This window comes from Bos taurus, unplaced genomic scaffold (assembly GCF_002263795.3).
Source record: "Bos taurus isolate L1 Dominette 01449 registration number 42190680 breed Hereford unplaced genomic scaffold, ARS-UCD2.0 Leftover_ScbfJmS_713, whole genome shotgun sequence".
Taxonomy (NCBI): domain Eukaryota; kingdom Metazoa; phylum Chordata; class Mammalia; order Artiodactyla; family Bovidae; genus Bos; species Bos taurus.
The window spans coordinates 485,465-504,899 of record NW_020192012.1 but is presented as its reverse complement, the minus strand read 5'-3'; the positions used below and the strand labels follow the sequence as shown (position 1 = coordinate 504,899).

Genomic DNA, 19,435 nt, shown 5'->3' with positions numbered 1-19,435 from the left:
AGGGTTTCCTGATAAACAGAATTCATGAGAGCGCTGCTGTGTGAGGTCAGGAAATCCTGTACAAACAGGCCACACCAGCATGCCAACTGTGTATTTCAAACAGACTTACTGTGACTATGTGGAAATTCCATGACTGGGACAGCTGCACACAGGACAAAGAAGGGCTGGGGCAGCCTGACGGGCTCCTGCTCCCTCTCCCACCCCCTGCCCTTCACAAGGCACTGCAGTAGCTAGATGGTCATTGCCCTCTCTAAGGTGGCACCCTGCCCCACATACCTGTCCCACCCTCTGGCACAATGCCCAATCCATTTCTCTCATCAATGAGAACTCCATCCCCCAGGACCATCCAGTAACCTGGGAGCTGACAGATTCTCTCTCTCCAGTTGTGTGGGGTGGACTTCACCTGCCCAGCTGCCCACTGCCTGCAGTGCCCTTCAGCACAGCACAGCCTTTAAACAAGAGCCATGCCACCCGCCTGTAAACCACCTGGCCCACCCACCTCACCCCCAACACGATGGACTGAGGACAGCTCACCACCTTCTCCACCTAAAACACCCCTTTTACAGCAGCTGCATCTTCCATCCCTCCTGCTCTCACACACTCACAGACTGCCCGTGCCCCTAAGGCAGCGCTAAGGGACCATGGAGAGCACGAGCCACCCAGGAGGGCCTGCAGCAAACCCCCAGCAGGCTCAGCCAGAACAGGGGGCTGACAGCACTGTGTCCCCAGGTGGATTGTCCTCTGGGGGATCTTGACCCAGGATCTTCAGGGTCATGGAGGTTACTGAGTTCACAGCTTTCTGTCTTTAGTTTTCCCTGCACATCCTCTCCTCCACCCTCTGCCAATGCCAGGCTACCAAGATCCCCCTTCAACCAGCAAACCACCCCCACAGCCAGGATGGAAACCAGCATGGAGGGTGCACAGAATTCATGGTGAAGTTGAAGCTTCTCCCACGTAGGGGTCTGGCCTGGATGACCTGGCCTATGAGGAGGGGGCACCCTAGGGAAGGGTGTGCCAGGGACACCCCAGGGAAGAGCTCTTGGACGCTCTGGCAGCTCCAGCCCAGATGCAAGGCCCCAGGTTCTGTTCCACAGGAACAGGATGATCCTTTCTTAGAAAGCATTTATCAGATGTGACCCGGAAAAGTCAACAATTACTTGCTGAGCACCTGTAAAATGTCTTACATTATTCTGGACTGGACTCCAAGTTTGAGTGAGTAATAGTTGCTCAGTCGTGTCCAACTCTTTGCGATCCCCTGAACTGGAGCATGCCAGGATCCTCTGTTCATGGAATTCTTCAGGAAAAAATACTGGAGTGGATTGCCATTTCCTTCTCCAGGGTACCTTCCTGACCCAGGGACTGAACATGGATCTCCTGCATTGCAGGCAGATTCTTCTGAGCACCAGGGAAGCCTACTATTAAGAGACATTTCTAAGTATAAGGGCAGGTCAATTTAAAAAGTATAAGAAGATATGTGTTTGACTTTATCTTACAATCTACAGGCAATACATTAGAATATGTAATGAATCCATACACCTTTTCCAAAGGAATACCCGAGACAGAAGCAGCAATAAAGTTACAAATGACAGTCATCAATCAGATGAAATAATTATGATGAAGCTTGTCTCTCTCAAAGAGATGGGGACTGGGCAAGTGGTCAGGAAAGAAATATAATGTGCTTTTAACTTTGTATGAAAAATAATGTTCAGTTCCATGTTGCTGAGCATAGTTCTGTTGTTGCCACATAAATCCTGTACTTCAAATTACTGTCCCAATGCTTTGTTAAAACTCTGCTTCTGGGCTTTGTTTTGGAATCTGTTACATTTGTTGCCATCTTCTCATCTCTGACCTCTGAAGTTTACTTCCTCCAAACCACAGGACACATATTCCCTGAGGTTGTAAGATATTCTTTTGGTCCAGGATCACTCAGCATTTATACTGAGCACCAAGAACATCCTAACATGGTATAAAATATCTTTCCTTTCCGGTGCTATCTTTCCATTACACTATGTTTTGATCATTAATCCCCAGAGGTCAAGTCTTTTAAGCACCTGTCTGTCCTAAAGAGAAATGCAACCGCTGATCTACATCATGATTCCTAGATGAGATTTACTCTTGGACCTTAAACCACTGTCCTCTCCCCGCCTCAGTCCATCCATCTGAGGACTGACTCACATACACTGAAATGCAAAGCACTGTATGGAAAAGCTTTTACCTCAAGAAATGTTAACATTCCCCAAACTAAGTAGGATTTCCCGTAGCACTTTATGATTGCTTTCATTAAAGAAGGCTCCCGTGCATCTTTCTGGGCTCTCAACACTTCTTGATCCCAGTACCTGTGAAGAGAGACAAAGCACAGTGAGGAACAGCCCTGCCGCAGGAAAACAGGGGAGGGACAGAGCAGAGGATAAGTCTTCACTACAGGGTGCTCCGTGGCTGCCCATAGATGCTGGCTAACTGCTCGCAGGCTCCTGAAAGATGAGCGGTGCAGACACTGAAGCACCAGGAAAAGCACCAGACCAGGTCTTCAGAGAAAAGTCCCAGATTCTAGAAACAAGTTCCTGCTAAGCTTTGCTGAACTCACAGGTCATGAGCAGTTCAGAAGGGCAGACACTGTCCTCCATGGACCCCATCTCTTGGGACAGAGCTAGGTCTCCAGGGCCATGGCTGTGGGCTCCCTCCACATCCACTCACACAGGGAATACAGGCTCCCCCAACCTCCAAAGTGGGCTAAGCCTGGGATCAGCATGAAGGGCTGACAGTTCAGTGTCAGGGAAGGAGGCTCAGAAGACCCCAGAGGAAGGCAAAGCTCTGGCTACACCTTTAGCCACACGTGGAAATTCTCACTCTCCCTCCCCTTCTCCCTCCTGCCTGGGCTTACCCTTGCAGCTCTTCTCCGAGGTGCTGGGAGCGATCTTCTGGAAGCACTGAGTACATGTCATTTGCTTCTAATTTCCGTTTGTGACCAATTTTAAACAAGGGGTTTAGCCACCTGTTAAAAATTAAAAGGAAAGTGACATATATCCAAATTACACATCTTTGTCTAATTATTATCCTACATTCATGGATATTGTTTTTTAAAAAACTACATTTTAAATATACAAAGAGGTAGGGAGAAAATTAGACATATGCTTACAAACATATAAACACACATATTAGGGTGTCGGTAAGTCACTCTGGTGGAGAAGGCAATGGCACCCCACTCCAGTACTCTTACCTGGAAAATCCCATGGACGGAGGAGCCTGGAAGACTGCAGTCCATGGGGTCACTGAGGGTCAGACACGACTGAGCGACTTCACTTTCACTTTTCACTTTCATGCATTGGAGAAGGAAATGGCAACCCACTCCAGTGATCTTGCCTGGAGAATCCCAGGGATGGGGGAGCCTGGTGGGCTGCCGTCTATGGGGTCGCACAGAGTCAGACACGACTGAAGTGACTTAGCAGCAAGTCACTCTGGCTTACACACAATATAACTTAACTAAAATACCCTGTTTGTGTTCTACTGAACATACATTGTACATCTACTTTAATTATTAAGAAAAATACATTTAGAAATCAAAATACAGTTCCCTTGGTTCGGGAGCACAGAATAGAGCTGAATGGCCATTGTGGATAAGGCTGTAGATGCATTCCTGTATTACCAAGCACTTAAATTTTCTGAACTGTATTAGACTCAAGGATTTTGCTGTTGTTGTTTAGTGGCTAAGTCGTGTCTGACTGGTTTTGTGACCCCATGGATTGCAGCCCTCCAGGCTCCTCTGTTCATGAGATTTCCCAGGCAAGGATACTGGAGTGGGTTGCCATTTTCTCCTCCAGAGGATCTTCTTGGCTCAGGGATCGAACCTGTGTCTCCTGCAATGGCAGGTGGATTCTTTACCACTGAGCCACCAGGGAAGCCCACCAGACTCAAGAATGCCTCCAGTCATATTCACATAAAATGTGACCTTGTGGTCTCAAGACCTCCTTGAAAGTGAAAGTGAAGTCGCTCAGTCGTGTCCAACTCTTTGCGACCCCGTGGACTGTAGCCTCTGTCCATGTGATTGTCCAGGCAAGAATACTGGAGTGGGTTGCCATTTCCTTCTCCAGGGAATCTTACCAACTCAGGGATCAAACCCAGGTCTCCCGCATTGTAGGCAGATGCTTTAACCTCTGAGCCACCAGGGAAGCACGACCCAAGACCTCCTTAGTTCAACTAATAACACAAATGAAATTTTGCAGGGGATCACGTTACAATACAACACACTGAGTCCAACAGGCTCTGGACCCTGACCTCCTTACGGCCCTGTCAGACTCCCCTCACAAGAGCCTCTTTCTGACCCTGACCTTCTGAAGATGTCCTAAAGATAAGTAACATCTTTCCAACTAAACTTCATATGTTGATTTTTCTTATCGTCCTCCCTATAATTAAAGCAGAAATTGCTAGACAGTGTAAGACTTCTTTTAATTTCAATTTTTAATCCCTTTTTTAATTTCAATTTTTCTCTTCTCAAGTAGGCATCTCACTCTTTGTTCCAATTTCCAGTCATTCAGAGGAATGCCTCCCTGGTCTGGAAGGTCATAAAGCATTCAGATCCAGGAAAAGACAATCACTAACTGCTGTCCAGTTTATCAAGGGGAAAAAACAAAAAACAAAAAAACCCTAACTCCAAGAAAACCATTAGCTCTTAAAACATACATTTGGTCCCTAAATAATGGTCTGGGGTCTTGAGAAAGGGTTGAGGGATGGCGTTGCAATGTCTAGAGAAACTGAGAAACTGGGGGATCCAAGAAAGCCATAAAATTGACAAACTGGACATTGTGACGTTTAAATTAATTGGTCAAAAATCGCGTATATTAAACTCATGAGTCAACCAAAAACATACAGGTCAATACTAAAAGATATAAAACTGCTATAATCCTTGCCTTTTGGGGGCTCTTCACCCCCTCTCAGTGTCTATGCTGAGGACTTTGTATCTCTGTCTTCTAAAATAAACTTTGCCTGTGTGTTTCCAAGTTCCCAGAATTCATTCTTTGGCTCTGTGAATAGAACTCAGGTTTCATGTTTCATTATCACTTCCTGGCAGATTAATTTCTTTTCAAATGTAACACAAGACTTTCATAAGGGCTGAAATTTTACTGACTGTGGGGTCTGCCCAGAGAAGGCAATGGCACCCCACTCCAGTACTCTTGCCTGGAGAATCCCATGGACAGAGGAGCCTGGTAGGCTGCAGTCCATGGGGTCGCTAAGAGTTGGACACGACTGAGCGACTTCACTTTCATTTTTCACTTTCATGCATTGGAGAAGGAAATGGCAACCCACTCCAGTGTTCTTGCCTGGAGAATCCCAGGGACGGGGGAGCCTGGTGGGCTGCTGTCTATGAGGTCGCACAGAGTCGGACACGACTGAATCGACTTAGCAGCAGCAGCAGCAGCAGTGGGGTCTGCCACCTTCAGCCTCGATCAGGGAATAAATATACCCCCTATACTTCCAGGAAACTCCACTAACAGCTGACAACATCACCAACCTACAGTTCAGTTCCTTTACGCCCAGGCTTCTGCCCAGGGATATCAAGGTTACACCCATTGCCACCCCACCCCAGCAAAGGTGTATGTGTTAGTCAAATCACTGTTTTCTTGGGGCCCAACCAATCTTTCTGACGAGCCCTCCACCTCCAGGCATGGCTGACTCTAGATTCAGACCATGCCCAAGGGCTCTGGGAACAGGATCATACCAGACCTGGAGGGGTCTGGTCTATGGAGGCAGTATCCTGGATGGAAGGGCACCACCGTTAGTCTAAACATGACTCAAGAAAACCCAAAGACAGTGAGCCCCTGAGGGGCCCCGAGGCCCCTGGGGCAAGGACCACCCATGTTGGGCCATCAACTGTCTCCAAGAGAACTCTACTAGTGGATACTGGGCTATATAAGGTGCACACCCCGATCCAGGTCACATTCAGATTTTAATTACACTCACCCCACCTCCCATCTAAATGGAGCCATTCATCTAGTCAGGAGGGAGCTGGACTGGACTGGTAATGGAAGGAGTTGTCGCCCTTGTAGCATCCTTGGTGAGCCTAGCACGAGAAGCAATTTATAAAGCCAACATTATTTTAAATAAAAGCACCTGAACATTGGCCTGGGCAACTAAAGAACCCAGCTCTAACTTTAGAAAGATGACATCTTCTCTGGGCTTCTGGTCCGCATGACACTTGACCACTGCATAGCTCCTGTTTACTTGCTGGCTGATCAAGGAGGACTTTGTGCCCTTGCAACTATTTCCTGTTGTTTCTATGTTAACATGAGTGGTCAAATAGATGCAACCTGACTGTTAGAGAAGGCTGCTTGCAGACAGAGAAGGACGAATATCATATGATATCGCTTATATGTGGAATGTAAGTAAAGGCTATAAATGAACTCTTTAAAAAAATAGACTTAGAGTGACAGATGAAGGAAAAAAGAAAAACCTATGGTTACCAGGGGGTGAGAGGAGGGACAAATTGGGACACTGGGATTGACATATACACACTATAACATATAAAACATATAACTAAGAAGGACCTACTTGTACAGCACAGAGAACTCTATTCTATACTCTGTAATGGCCTACATAGGAAAATAATACAAAAAAGAGTGTGTATATGTATGTGTACATGTATATGTATAAGAGATTCACTTTGCTGTACAGCAGAAAGTAACACAACATTGGAAATCTACTGTACTCCAATAAAAATTCAATGAAGAGAAAGTCACTTGATCAAATACTCAGAACAAGAAGGGCCCTGACTGAACAAACTTGAGACAGTATCAAAAGGGCAATCTCAGCTTCCTGGGTTTCTGCCATTCTTAGGACCCCTTACAATTATTCTCCTTCTCCTGCTCTTTGGTCTGTGTATCCCCAACTGCATTATTAGTTTTATCTGGTCTTTACCCGGGTGTGAGAAATTGGGATTTCAGGCAGGTGACAATCATATTTATTTTAGCTATCCACTCTAGTATTCTTGCCTGGAGAATCCCATGGAGAGAAGAGCCTGGTAGGCTACAGTCGGTGGGGTCACAAAGAGTTGGACACAACTGAGTGACTAACTCTTTCACTTTCACTTCCTGCTTTTGTCTGAGTCTCCAACTCAAAGGAGGAAGTTACAGAGAAAAATAAAAACTGGTTAGAACTGCTGCTGCTGCTGCTAAGTCACTTCAGTCGTGTCCGACTCTGTGCGACCCCATAGATGGCAGCCCACCAGGCTCCCCCATCCCTGGGATTCTCCAGGCAAGAACACTGGAGTGGGTTGCCATTGCCTTCTCCGGTTAGAACTAGCTAGGCCCAAAATTGGAGAAGGAAATGGCAACCCACTGCAGTACTCTTGCCTGGGGAATTCCACAGACAGTGGATCTGTGGGCTACATTCCATGGGATCGCAAAGAGTTGGCCACAACTGTGTGACTAACGTTCACTTTCAGGCCCAAAATGGGGAAAAACCTAACCTCCCCTAGACCCTGAGTCTCATTTGTGTATTCACTGTAATGTATTAGTATGCTAAATGGCATACTCACCCATGTCATGACAGCTGACAATGGTCATGACAACAACCCACACAAGGACTAAATATGAGTGTTGCCTCATTTTGAACCTCATTCAGGCTCAAACCACACCCTTGTTCTCAGATAAGTCATGAATATTCCTCCCTCTCTTGATTCAATTTCCTTGTTTTTACCTTGACCCAAATTGTGTTTAGAAGCTGATTTTTAAACTAAGCTCTCACTTCTCCATTCTTTGATCATTGAATAAAATTTGTACTGTTCCAGTCTCACCATCAATTTAGTTATCGGCTGTGGGAATCTGAGTGGAAAAACAACCTCTTCAGCCAAGATAAGGAATCTTAGCCTGGGCTCAGAGCCCAGCACAAGGCGGGAGACCAATTTGGAGACATCAGTTACATATACAAGGAACACCGTCTTCAGAGCCAGACTGCTTGACTTGGGATCCTGCTCCATTACTTACTGGCTGTGTGGCAGTAAGCGACTTACTCAACCTCCCTGCTTCAGTGCCTTCAGGTATAAAATAAGCGGTAATAGTGCCTTTCCCTCCAGCAGGAAAACTGGAAATGGGTGCCTACCCAAATCAATGAAAAGTCCTCACCTTCCCATTTCCAGGCACACGCATTTTGAAAATTTACAAACAGAAGGTGTTTGGAAAGTTCCTTGCCCTGTCTGAAGTTAAGAATTTTTCCTACTTTATTATTATTTACAGTAACCACACCCATTCCTTCTTCTAGGCTCCTCTTTCCTTAAGGGCCACCAAATGGCCAAGAGATGAAGCTACACACACTAAATACACCACCATCAAAACAAGCAGAGGAGCTCCCAATCCCTGGAGATCCCCCGGGCTGTCCCATAAAAGAAGGAAATACTAGAAATTTGGGAAATATAAATGGGTTAGGGTCCAGAAATAAAACAACTAGTAATCATCCAAGTGTGATTAAAGCCCAAAGGTTCAGGACCACATAGTTAGTGGCCCAGCTACCACATGGAACACTTCAGTTAAGAGCTGCAACTCTCTGAGCTGTTTTTCATCTGTGTGTTTCCTCTGGGCTCAGGGACCCTTCAGTGGTTTCAGGACCAAATGATTCCTGGGCAAGACCACCTGCATCAAGACCATGCACTGCTTCTCTGAAGGCTAGAGATTGGGAAAGACCTCACAGGCTTCAGGGACCCTATCCCCAGAGTGATCCCCAAAGGTGGAAGTGGAGATATCCACAATAAGGAAAGGGGCTGGTCAAATAAATCCTCCAGTCCTGACTGTGTGTCCCAAGCAAAAGCAAAACGTGTTCAAGAATAGTGTTCCCAATCATTAAATAAAAAACGTTTCATTTTTTTACCCACGTGAAATTTGCCACAACTAGGAACCAGGTCGTACAGTGAGAGTCACACAGGGAGAAAGGGAGACGGAAAGAAGTACACGGTCATAGACATGGGGGCAGAGGGAACCCAGTGGAGCTGGAACACACTGTCGCACAGGGCATGTGGGAAAAGGTGGGGACATTACTGAAAGAAGCAAAGAAGGTGGAGCACTGAAGAACTGATGCCTTCGAACTGTGATGCTGAAGAAGATTTCTGAGAGTCCCTTGGACTACAAGGAGATCAAACCAGTCAATCTTAAAGGAAATCAACCCTGAATATTCTTTGGAAGGACTGATGCTGAAGCTGAAACTCCAGTATTTTGGTCATCTGATGCAAGCAGATGACTCACTGGAAAAGGGCCTGATGCTGGGAAAGATTAAGGGCAAGAGAAGAGGGTGTCAGAGAGTGAGATATATAGATGACATCACAGATGCAATGGACATGAACTTGGGCAAACTCTGGAGACGGTGAGGGACAGAGACCGGCAGTGCTGCCATCACGGGATTGCAAAGAGTTGGACAGGACTGAACGACTGAACAACAACGGTCTAAGGCACTAATTAGATAAAGGAAGCTGTTCATAAGCTGCTTGCTTGGGGCTGGGGACGGGGTAGGGGGTGGAGGTATGACGCTTCAGTTCAGAACTGCGAATTCCTGAGCAGTTCAGGGGAAGCCTGTTAAGAGTAGAGGCGGGGTGTTCAGCGCATTTTCCCTCTGGGCTGTGATTCCCCCTAGGCAGCCTTCCAGCTTCCTGTTTTCTGGCTCTGGAGGGGCTGCCAGCGGCAAGGCACGGAGACCCTGTATCTCCGCCACCAGGTCACCGGGTCCCCTCCCCACCCCTGCTCCCCACTTCCTTGCCCAGTCGTGCTCCGCCTTCCCAGAGTGCAGGGGGTGCAGGACAGCATTGGGAGAGTCCACACTTGTTTCCCAATAGCGGGGCAGCGGAGGGCGCCGAGACTACCGCGTGTCACGGCCGCGGAGCGCTCACCAGAAGAACAGGCGCGAGCAGAGGTTCGCTTTCTGCAGCGGGTTGGGCTTCGGGTACAGCAGCGGCATCGTGCAGGCCGGGGCGGGCGTGGAGCGGCGCAGCGCTGCTCTGGCCACGGTGAGGCTCCCGCTGCTCCTGGAGGCGACCGCGGGCATGTTGGAGACCAGTTCGCCTTCGGGGTCTGCTGGGCGGGCCCGGAGAACCACAGGTTTCCGGGAATGGAGCACCCATCGCCCGCCAGGTCTCTGCCTCCCGGGACTGCGCAACCTCCCCACTGCGCAACCTCCCGGGTCGCCTCCGGGTCTCCGGTTCTGCGCTACTGCCAAGGCTCTGGGAGAAGTAGGGCCGTGTGTGGGGCTGCAGGACGAAGAGGCCATCAGGACAAAGCTTCCAGGAGCCTCAAGCAAGTGGGAGGCAAGGCCACCGGCTCTTTGATGGAGGAGGGTAGGCGGAACGGACAGCACAAACAAACCAGCCCCAAGGATCCCACCTGGCTGCAAACTCCGCTGAAACTCCTATTCTGAGCCCAGAGGCTCACCCAGAAGGCGAAGAGGGGAGGCTCAGGCTCTGCCCTCCTCTGCTGCTCCGAAGCTCCCCATGGGCTGCAAGGAAGGCCTGGAGAAAGCTGGCAGAAGGCATGATCAGCTCATGTGAGATGTCCTGTGGCATCTCACACGTTGTATTGTGAGGGAACCTCTGTGAGCTTTTTGCTGCCCTCTTAGATTGGGAAAGGGGAGTCTGGGGGGAGAGAAACTGCCTCCTAATTTCTTTCATCATGCTTTCAAAACAGATAAGTAACAGTGACATATGTCACAAAATACATTTCTGGGGACCTTACCTCAGTTTCAACTCTAACAATGTCCTGGTCAGGAAGGTATCATCCCTATCCTACAGATGAGAAAGATGAGGCTCAAGGATAGCCTTTGTCCAAGGTCTTGGACCCAAGTTTGGGGTTCAGCATGGTTGTCTCACTGGTACATGGACAGTGTGTGTGAAAAGTGCCTAGGATATGCTGTGTGAATGAATGAATGGCTGCAGGACTGAATGAACAAAATCTTGGGCTCCTACTCAGAAGTGTTTAGTTACCAGCTCAACAGTTTCTCTTCCTTTCTACTCTAAATGAAGAAATATCAAAATTTTTGTACCTACAACAAGATCACCATATTATTCTTTTTTTTTTTTTTTACAGCTTATAACACAACTTTTATTAGAAAAGTTATACATAACATAGCATCAACTATTTTCAAGAACAATATTAAACCCGATAAGCAACAAAAACCAGACTAACAAAATGTGTAACGAGAAACTAATGACCTTTCTATAATCAAACATTCAATTATCTACAATGTCTTTATACAAAGGGAGAAAAATCCATGGTTTACAGGCACATGATACTGAAATAAAGCAGCAATAGCAATTTATACAATTACCATCTCAAGAAACTGAATCATCAAAACAGGAATTACGAGTTCACAAATTTAAAACATCTCACATAATTTAAAATTATTGGGTATACACCGAAGTCTGAGTGATTTTTTTTTTCCACACAAGTGCCAACACTTAAGCTAGAACTTTTAGTGTGTAATTTTGCCCTAAAAAGTTAAGACATGTTTTGATAATCATAACAGTCACATAATTTCTGGTGCTACCTGGTCTGTTAATATTTAAAGCCTTTATTTGGATGTTTTTCACTTAATTTATAGGAAACTATTGGATTTCTGTTGCAAAGCTATTACAGTTCCAAAGGAGTGTGCAAGCTTTGGAAAAAAAGATCAGTACTAAAACTTACAATAAATATCAAAGCCATTAGTTTTTACAGCACTGTCTGCTTAAAGGTTAAGTCTACCAGTTGTACCATTTCCCATCAGTCTGTCCTTTCAGTTAGCACAGTAATTTCTATTTTCATGATCTGAATACTCAAATATGTCCAAACATCTTTTTAAAACCTTGATTTACAGCTCCTGGAAAATCAGAGATGCTTTTTATATTCATTCTACTCTAAAAGTCTATTTCTGCTCATTTTAGAGTCTCACTAAAACAACAGATGTCAGCACAGTTAAAAAGTTTCAAATGGAATGATTTACAAAATAGGGCACTTTAAACCAAGTCCTACCTTTTTATAGTTACAGTACAATTTCACATACCAACCGCCACCCCCAATGGTGAATTGTGAAATTATACTTTAAAACTTATCCCGAGAAGACATTCTGTTTGGGGCACCATCCCCGAAGGCCAATGGTCCCTTCTAAGACTGCCGGGTGTTGCTGATGGGAAAAGACAATTTCTGTCAAAGATTCACACTACTGTTCTTAACTGTCAGGTGTTTTTCCCTGAAACGTTCTCCTTTAGAATGCAGTAATGGAGAACTAAGAGAAAAACTCCAACCTTCCGTTGCTACTCAATTATACTCAATTATATAAAGATATAAAGAATATATTATTCTTTAACAATTTCTCATATACCTTGGCTAAGATTGGTGTTATTAATGACGGCTTTTAGCTTCAGTTATGCAAGATGAAAAGGTAAGTTCCATAAATCTGGTGTACAGCAATGTGATAATATTGCTGTGTACCTTTAATTTGCTTAAAGAGTAGTAGTTCTCAACATAAAAAAGAAAAATGGAAAAAGTATGAAGTAATGGACATGTTGATTGGCTTGGTTATGATAGCTTACAGTGAATGGAGTCAAATTTGTGATCTCCGAAGCAGAAGATTTAGCTTCGGGACCAGGGACCAGGCTTGATCACTCAAGAGCTTTTGTGTAGCAGAGTTTCATTAAACTGTGAAAAGGGGCAGAGAAATCTTCTGACATAGACATCAGAAGGGGGATGGGGGCGGGGGATTGAGAGTGCCCCGACTAGGTAGTCATATCAAGGCCTTATATATTTTGCTAGACCCACTCCCACAACATACATTGGAAGATGACAGGATTAGTCAGAAGGTTTTCAAGAAGAAACATGTCCTGGAGCAAGCTACATTGTTATATTGACTACCACAAAGCTATGTAGGAAAAAATAGTTTGTCTTTTTCTCCTTGAGAGCCCCAGATCCCTTTCTTCTTCTTTAGGGCTCCAGACCCCTTTCTCTTCCTCAGGGACCCTGGACTTCTTAGCAACCTACCTAGGAACTGACTCTCTCAGTTGTGATGAATATTTCACAGTGTATATATAAATGAAGTCAACATGTTGAACATCTAAATATATATACTATTTGTCAATTATACCCTTAATGCCAGAGGGGAGATTGATTTTAAAGAAATCTTTAATGTATTCACACTTTTTTTTATGAGTCAAACATATAAGAATGTTAAGGTGTTGATGGGCATGATGAGAATTTATTACACTATTTTCTTGATATTTCATGCATGTTTGAAATTTTCTGTTGCAAAAAAGAAGAATGATTAGAGCTGAAAATTTTAATTTTTCAATTACCTACCCTTCTTGTGTTAGCTTTTTCTCAGATAATGCAATCCACAATGTATGGTACCAGACTTGTCCTGATTTACAGTTCTCTTTTAGATTCCCTATATTTTCCAGTGCTATAAGCACTCAGCAACTAGTTCTACTCCAAAGATGAAGGAATTGGTTGCTACAGTTGGAAGTCTGTCAGACTGCCCCAGACTGTTCCGTCCGGTCCCCACAACTATCTCAGGACCATAATTAGCCATCTACAAACTGACAAATACATTCAGTCCCTTTAGATTCTGCTGTCTTTTTTTTTTTTTTTTAACTAAATCTTTTGAAACTTCTTAGTATCCTCTTCTGGGCATAAAATCCTTGAATGTGATCTAATTCATGAAAAGAAATCATCCTCACATTTCAGAACTTTGTTACTAGTAATGAATTACTTCTGTCACTTCCCACTGGCTCTCAGATATACTTGCATTATGACACTTTTACAGAGAGTTCTGGTATAAAAACTTAAACAAAACTCCTTATTTTCTGCCAATATATTCTATTTGATCTTCATTTAAGATGTTATGATAATAATGGAACGTGGGTTATTTTGTTTTCAGTTCATCAGAAACACTAGTCCATTACTGACTGAGTTGTCCAGAAACTGTTGAGAGTTGATAAAGATGTCCTCCGAAAATAATATACCTAAAAAATTGAAATTCCTATTTTCATTAGGCTCACAATCTAGAAAAAGAATAGGTAAAAAGGAAATTTCAGCAAAAGAATAAAAAATAATAAAATTACACAAACACATTAATTCTTACCCTGATAAATTAAGGATGTTCGTGATGCTGCTGGTGCTGATTGTGTCACACATTTTCACACTTCAAATGTTTTTCAGCAAAATAAAGAGGTCTAATAGTCATAACAACAACAACAACAACAACAAAAAAAAAAAAAAAAAACGAGAAAAACCAGAATACCCCAACCTAATGAAGGCAAAGTCTGATAGGCACTGTAGTATAATATTGGCAAAATATAAATTAGAATAGTTTTTTCATAAAATAATCTAACAATATTTATTTTTAAGAGCCTTAAAAATGTTCATTCTTTGCAACTCAATAAAATTTCCACTTTGAAGATGAAGAAGATAAAAAGTCAGCTATAAACAGCTACTTATGTACAACTACCCAAACAGTAAATAACCTGCAATGCAGGAGACCAGGATTCAATACCTGGATTGGGAAGGTCCCGCGGGGAAGGAAATGGCAACCCATTCCAGGAAGTACTCTTGCCTGGAGAATTCCATGGACAGAGGAAACTAGCAGGGTATAGTTCATAGGATCACAGAGTCGGACATGACTGAGCGACTAACTCTCACTTTCGTGTTTCTCAGAGAGCAGTTCTTGTTATAATATTAGAATTGAGAAACATCCTAACTTCTAAGTTCAGCAATAGCAAAGTGATTGAATAAATCATGAACCATTTTTAGAGAAGTGCTTTAGATTTCCCTGGCGGTAGAGTGGGTAAGAATCCATGTGCCAATGCAGGGGACACAGGTTCAACCTCTGGTCCAGGAAGATCCCACATGCCGCCAAGGGGCAACTAAGCCCAAGCACCACAACTACTGAAGCCTGTGTGCTTAGAGCCCATGCTCCGCAACAAGAGAAGTCACTGCAATGGAAAGCCTGTTCAATTCAGTTCAGTTGCTCAGTTGTATCCGACTTTTTGCAGCCTCATGGATTGCAACGTGCCAGGCTTCCCTGTCCATCACCAACTCCCAAAGCTTGCTCAAACTCACGACCATTGACTCGGTGATGCCACCCAACTATCTCATCCACTGTTCCCCTTCTCCTCCCACCTTCAATCTTTCCCAGCATCAGGGTCTTTTCCAATGAGTCAGTTCTTCGCATCAGGTGGCCAAAGTATTGGAGTTGCAGCTTCAGCATCAGTCCTTTCAGTGAATATTCAGGACTGACTTTCTTTAGGATTGACTGGTTTGATCTCCTTGCAGTCCTGGGGATTCTGAAGAGTCTTCTCCAACACCACAGTTTAAAAGCATCAGTTCTTTGGGGCTCAGCTTTCTTTATGGTCCAATTCTCACATCCATACATGACTACTGGAAAAACCACAGCTTTGACTAGACAGACCTTTGTTGGCAGAGTAATCTGCTTTTTAATATGCTGTCTAGGTTGGTCTTGGCTTCCCTGGTAGCTCAGATGGTAAAGCATCTGCCTGCAATGCAGGAGACCTGGGTTCGATCCCTGGGTCAGGAAGATCCCCTGGAGAAGGAAATGGCAACCCACTCCAGTATTCTTGACTGGAGAATTCCATGGACAGAGGAGCCTGGTAGGCTATCCATGGGATCGCAAAGAGTTGGACATGACTGAGCGACTTCACTTCACTTCACTTCTAGGTTGGTCAGAGCTTTTCTACCAAGGAGCAAGCATCTCTTAATTTCATGGCTGCAGTCAACATCTGCAGTGACTTAGTAACCTAAGAAAATAAAGTCTGTCAGTGTTTCCTTTGTTTCCCCGTCTATTTGCCATGAAGTGATGGGACAGGATGCCATGATCTTCTTTTTTTGAATGTTGAACTTTAAGCCAGCTTTTTCACTCTCCCCTTTCACTTTCATCAAAATGCTCCTTAGTTTCTCTTCGCTTTCTGCCATAAGGGTGGTATCATCTGCATATTTGATGTTTTTGATATTTCTCCTGGCAATCTTGATTCCAGCTTGTGCATCATCCATCCCAGCATTTCACATGATGTACTCTGCATATAAGTTAAATAAGCAGTGTGACAATATACAGCCTTGACAGACTCCTTTCCCAATTTGAAGCTAGTCCATTGTTCCATGTCCGGTTCTAACTCTTGCTTCTTGACCTGCATACAGACAAGGGGCAAGTCAGGTGGTCTGGTATTCCCATCTCTTAAAGAATTTTAAATAGTATCTTGTAATCCACAAAGTCAAAGGCTTTGGCATAGTCAAGAAAGCAGAAGTCGATGTTTTTCTGGTATTCTCTTGATTTTTCTTTGATCCAAACAGATGTTGGCAATTTGATCACTGTTTCCTCTGCCTTTTTAAAATCCAGCTTGAACCTCTGTAAGTTCTCAGTTCATGTACTGTTGAAGCCTAGCTTGGAGAATTTTGAGAATTACTTTGCTTAGTAAGGCCCCAGAGAAGCCTTCCGATGGCTGCAGCTCCAGCGTGCATCTGATTGCAGCCCCATGAGGGACCCTGAGCCAGGTCACCCAGCCAAGTTGCTCCCAGATTACTGACCCTCAGAAATTCTGTAAAATTTGGAGTATCCAGGAGTCTCTGCAGAGGTGTGAGTCAGCAGTGGCCTGCTGCTGAGTTAGGGGCACTGAATGCAACATTGTGTCCACAAATCCTTTTGAAGGAGGTCTCCATTATCTTCATTACCCCCACCATAGTTTGGCCTTAGGCCAAACAACAGAGAGGGAACACAGCCCCGCCCATCAACAGAAAATTGTATTAAAGATTTATTGAGCATTGCCACCCATCAGAACAAGACTCAGTTTCCCTTGCACTCAATTTCTCTCATCAGGAAGCTTCCATAAGCCTCTTATCCTTATCCATCAGAGGCCAGACAGAAGGAAAACCACAATCACAGAAAACTAACCAAACTGATCACATGGATCACAGCCTTGTCTAACTCAATGAAACTATGAGCCATGCCAGGTAGGGCCACCCAAGATGGATGGGTCATGGTGGAGAGTTCTCACAAAACATGGTCCACTGGAGAAGGGAATGGCAAACCACTTCAGTATTCTTGCCTTGGGAACCCCATGAACAGTATGAATAGCTCATGTTCCACAACAAACAGTAGCCCCCACTCACCACAACTAGAGAAAACCCAGGCAGCAACAGCAAAAATGGTATTGAAAGCTTTGAAGAACGACCAAAATGGGAGAAGATCTTAAAAAATGCTGGATGCTGAGAGTGTACTGATGAAAGAAACAAAGAAGTTGTGAGGTATTCTAGCAAAGAAGCTGTTAGGCTCTGCCTGCCATTCCCATTCTTTCATTTCTCTTTCATGGCAAAACATGTTGTGTATCACCTGTCAATTCAGAATCAGCCCACTGTATATTGACTTATCTCTACTGCACTGACAGCTAATACCTTTTTCTGACTCAACTGTAGGTTCTTTCTGGATTCTTACTTTGTAGTAGGTTTTGCTGGATTCTGCCTGGTAATGGTATTTTACTATTGACCAGAGTCTACCACATAGAGGAATCGAGATCAAAGTGATAGGGTTTTTTTTTGGGGGGGGGGGGCAGGGGAGGGGTTTGTTTGTTTTACTCCCTGCAGTGAGTTTCTCTGGATTCTGTGTGGTGACAATATTTTATTTTACTATTGACAACAATCTACCAGATGGAGGATCCATGGTAAGGTGATAGCTTTAGAAAAGAAGCAACTGGGAAAGAGCAACTGGCTTTTGGTTCAAAGCTGGTAGTTTTGGTCAGAGAGCCTGAGGTGCCACCTCTTCAAATGAGCTGATCTGTAAGGATACATTTAACTCCATGTCATGTAGCCACACAAAGTTCAGAATCAAATTATGTGGTATAGCTTGCTTGTACCCCATGAGAGACACCACTCTGTCTAAATTGAGACCAAATTCTGGACTAAAAGTTTTGATACCTTTATGTGTATGTCACTTATTGTTCTGCAACAGCCAAGAGACTTAAGTTTCTACTCATTAATCAAAACAGCCTGGAGGCTATTTCTAGCACACATCTAGATGTCCTGTTGGGTCATAACCTTTACTATGCTAACCTCAAACCACTTTTCCTATTTCAAAATTTAGAATTTCACCCAGCAACTGATTACCAAGTATTGCCATCCATTTCTATCAGTCAACTTGTTCAGTTTCCATAAAACAATCATCTCTGTATCATAATGGCCCTTCTTTGTAGATCCATTTAGGTGTTTTATTACATTTTCCTTCACTGTTTTAAAAAATAGAAGATGGAAAGAATTGATATGCTAATATTAACAACAATTAATGTAAATTAATTAATTTACAATTAATGTAAATATGGAGAGAGCATGAAATGAAAGAAAGGAGGTGCCTCTTCAGTCTGGTTTGGATGCATATTTGAAGTAAGCTGGCTCATTATATATTTAATTTTTAAGGAAGAGAAACCATTTTTTTGAACCTATGAAATATCTAGGGCAGCTTTATTCAAACTACCAAAATTTGGAAGCAATCACGATATCCTTCAACAGGTGACTGGACAAACTGGTTCATCCTGGCAATGGAGTACTACTCAGCACTAAAAACAAATGAGCTACCAACACATGAAACAACACGGAGGAAACATAAATGCTCATTACTAAGTGAAAGTAGTCAGTCTGAAAAGGCTACACGCTGTATGATTCTAGCTATGTGACAACAAGGCAAAACTATGGAGACAGTAAAAATCAGTGTTGCCAGAGGGTGGAGGTAGGATGAGAGATGAGTAGATGGAGCACAGGGGATTTTTAGGGCAATGAAAATACTCTGTAATATACCACAATGATGGAAATGTTATCATACATTTGTCTAAACCCATGGAACGCATGACACTAAGAGTGAACCCTGACGTGAACTATGGATTTGTGGTGACTGCTGTGTCTCTATAGATTCATCAGATGTAGCAAATCTTTCACTCTGTGTTGACAGTGGGGAAGCTATGGTGTGTGGGGGCAGGGGAGAGAAGGAATTCTCTGTGCCTGCCCCGCCTCACCTCCCCCAGAAAGAAAAATCTATGAAATTCTTGTGAGACACTGATGATTATACATTCAAACTTCCCTGGTCGTCCAGGGGTTAAGAATCTGCCTGCCAGCACAGGAGACATGGGTTCTATCCCTGCCCTCAGAAGATCCCACAGGCTGTGTAACCTGCACTCTAGAGCCTGCACTCTGCAACTACTGAGCTCACAAACCGTAACTCCTGAAGCATGTGCGCCCTAGGGCCTGTGCTCCACAACAGGAGAAGCCACGGCAGTGAGAAGCCCACGCACCACAATGAAGAGTAGCCCCTGCCCACCGCAGGTAGAGAAAGCCCATGCATAGCAGCAAAGACCCAGCACGGCAAAAATTAAATAAGCAAATAAATAACAATTTTAAAAAATGAAGTGTTATAGTAGAGGAAATGAGATTTTTAAATGTATTGA

The 19,435-nt window shown here is 44.1% G+C and overlaps 1 protein-coding gene across 1 annotated transcript in view; it reads right to left on the bottom strand.

Moving 5' to 3' along the window:
* The window catches only part of LOC528412 (ATP-binding cassette sub-family C member 4), a 209,142-nt gene extending 198,553 nt beyond the window's left edge, over positions 1-10,589 (bottom strand). The window contains exons 1-3 of the mRNA XM_059884492.1: positions 9,863-10,589; positions 2,882-2,992; positions 2,216-2,336 (exon numbers count right to left, since the gene is read on the bottom strand). Of these exons, the coding sequence (XP_059740475.1) occupies positions 2,216-2,336; positions 2,882-2,992; positions 9,863-10,239 (609 nt within the window). The 5' untranslated portion in view covers positions 10,240-10,589. The remainder of the gene's footprint in view (positions 1-2,215; positions 2,337-2,881; positions 2,993-9,862) is intronic.
* Positions 10,590-19,435: the final 8,846 nt, after the last annotated feature.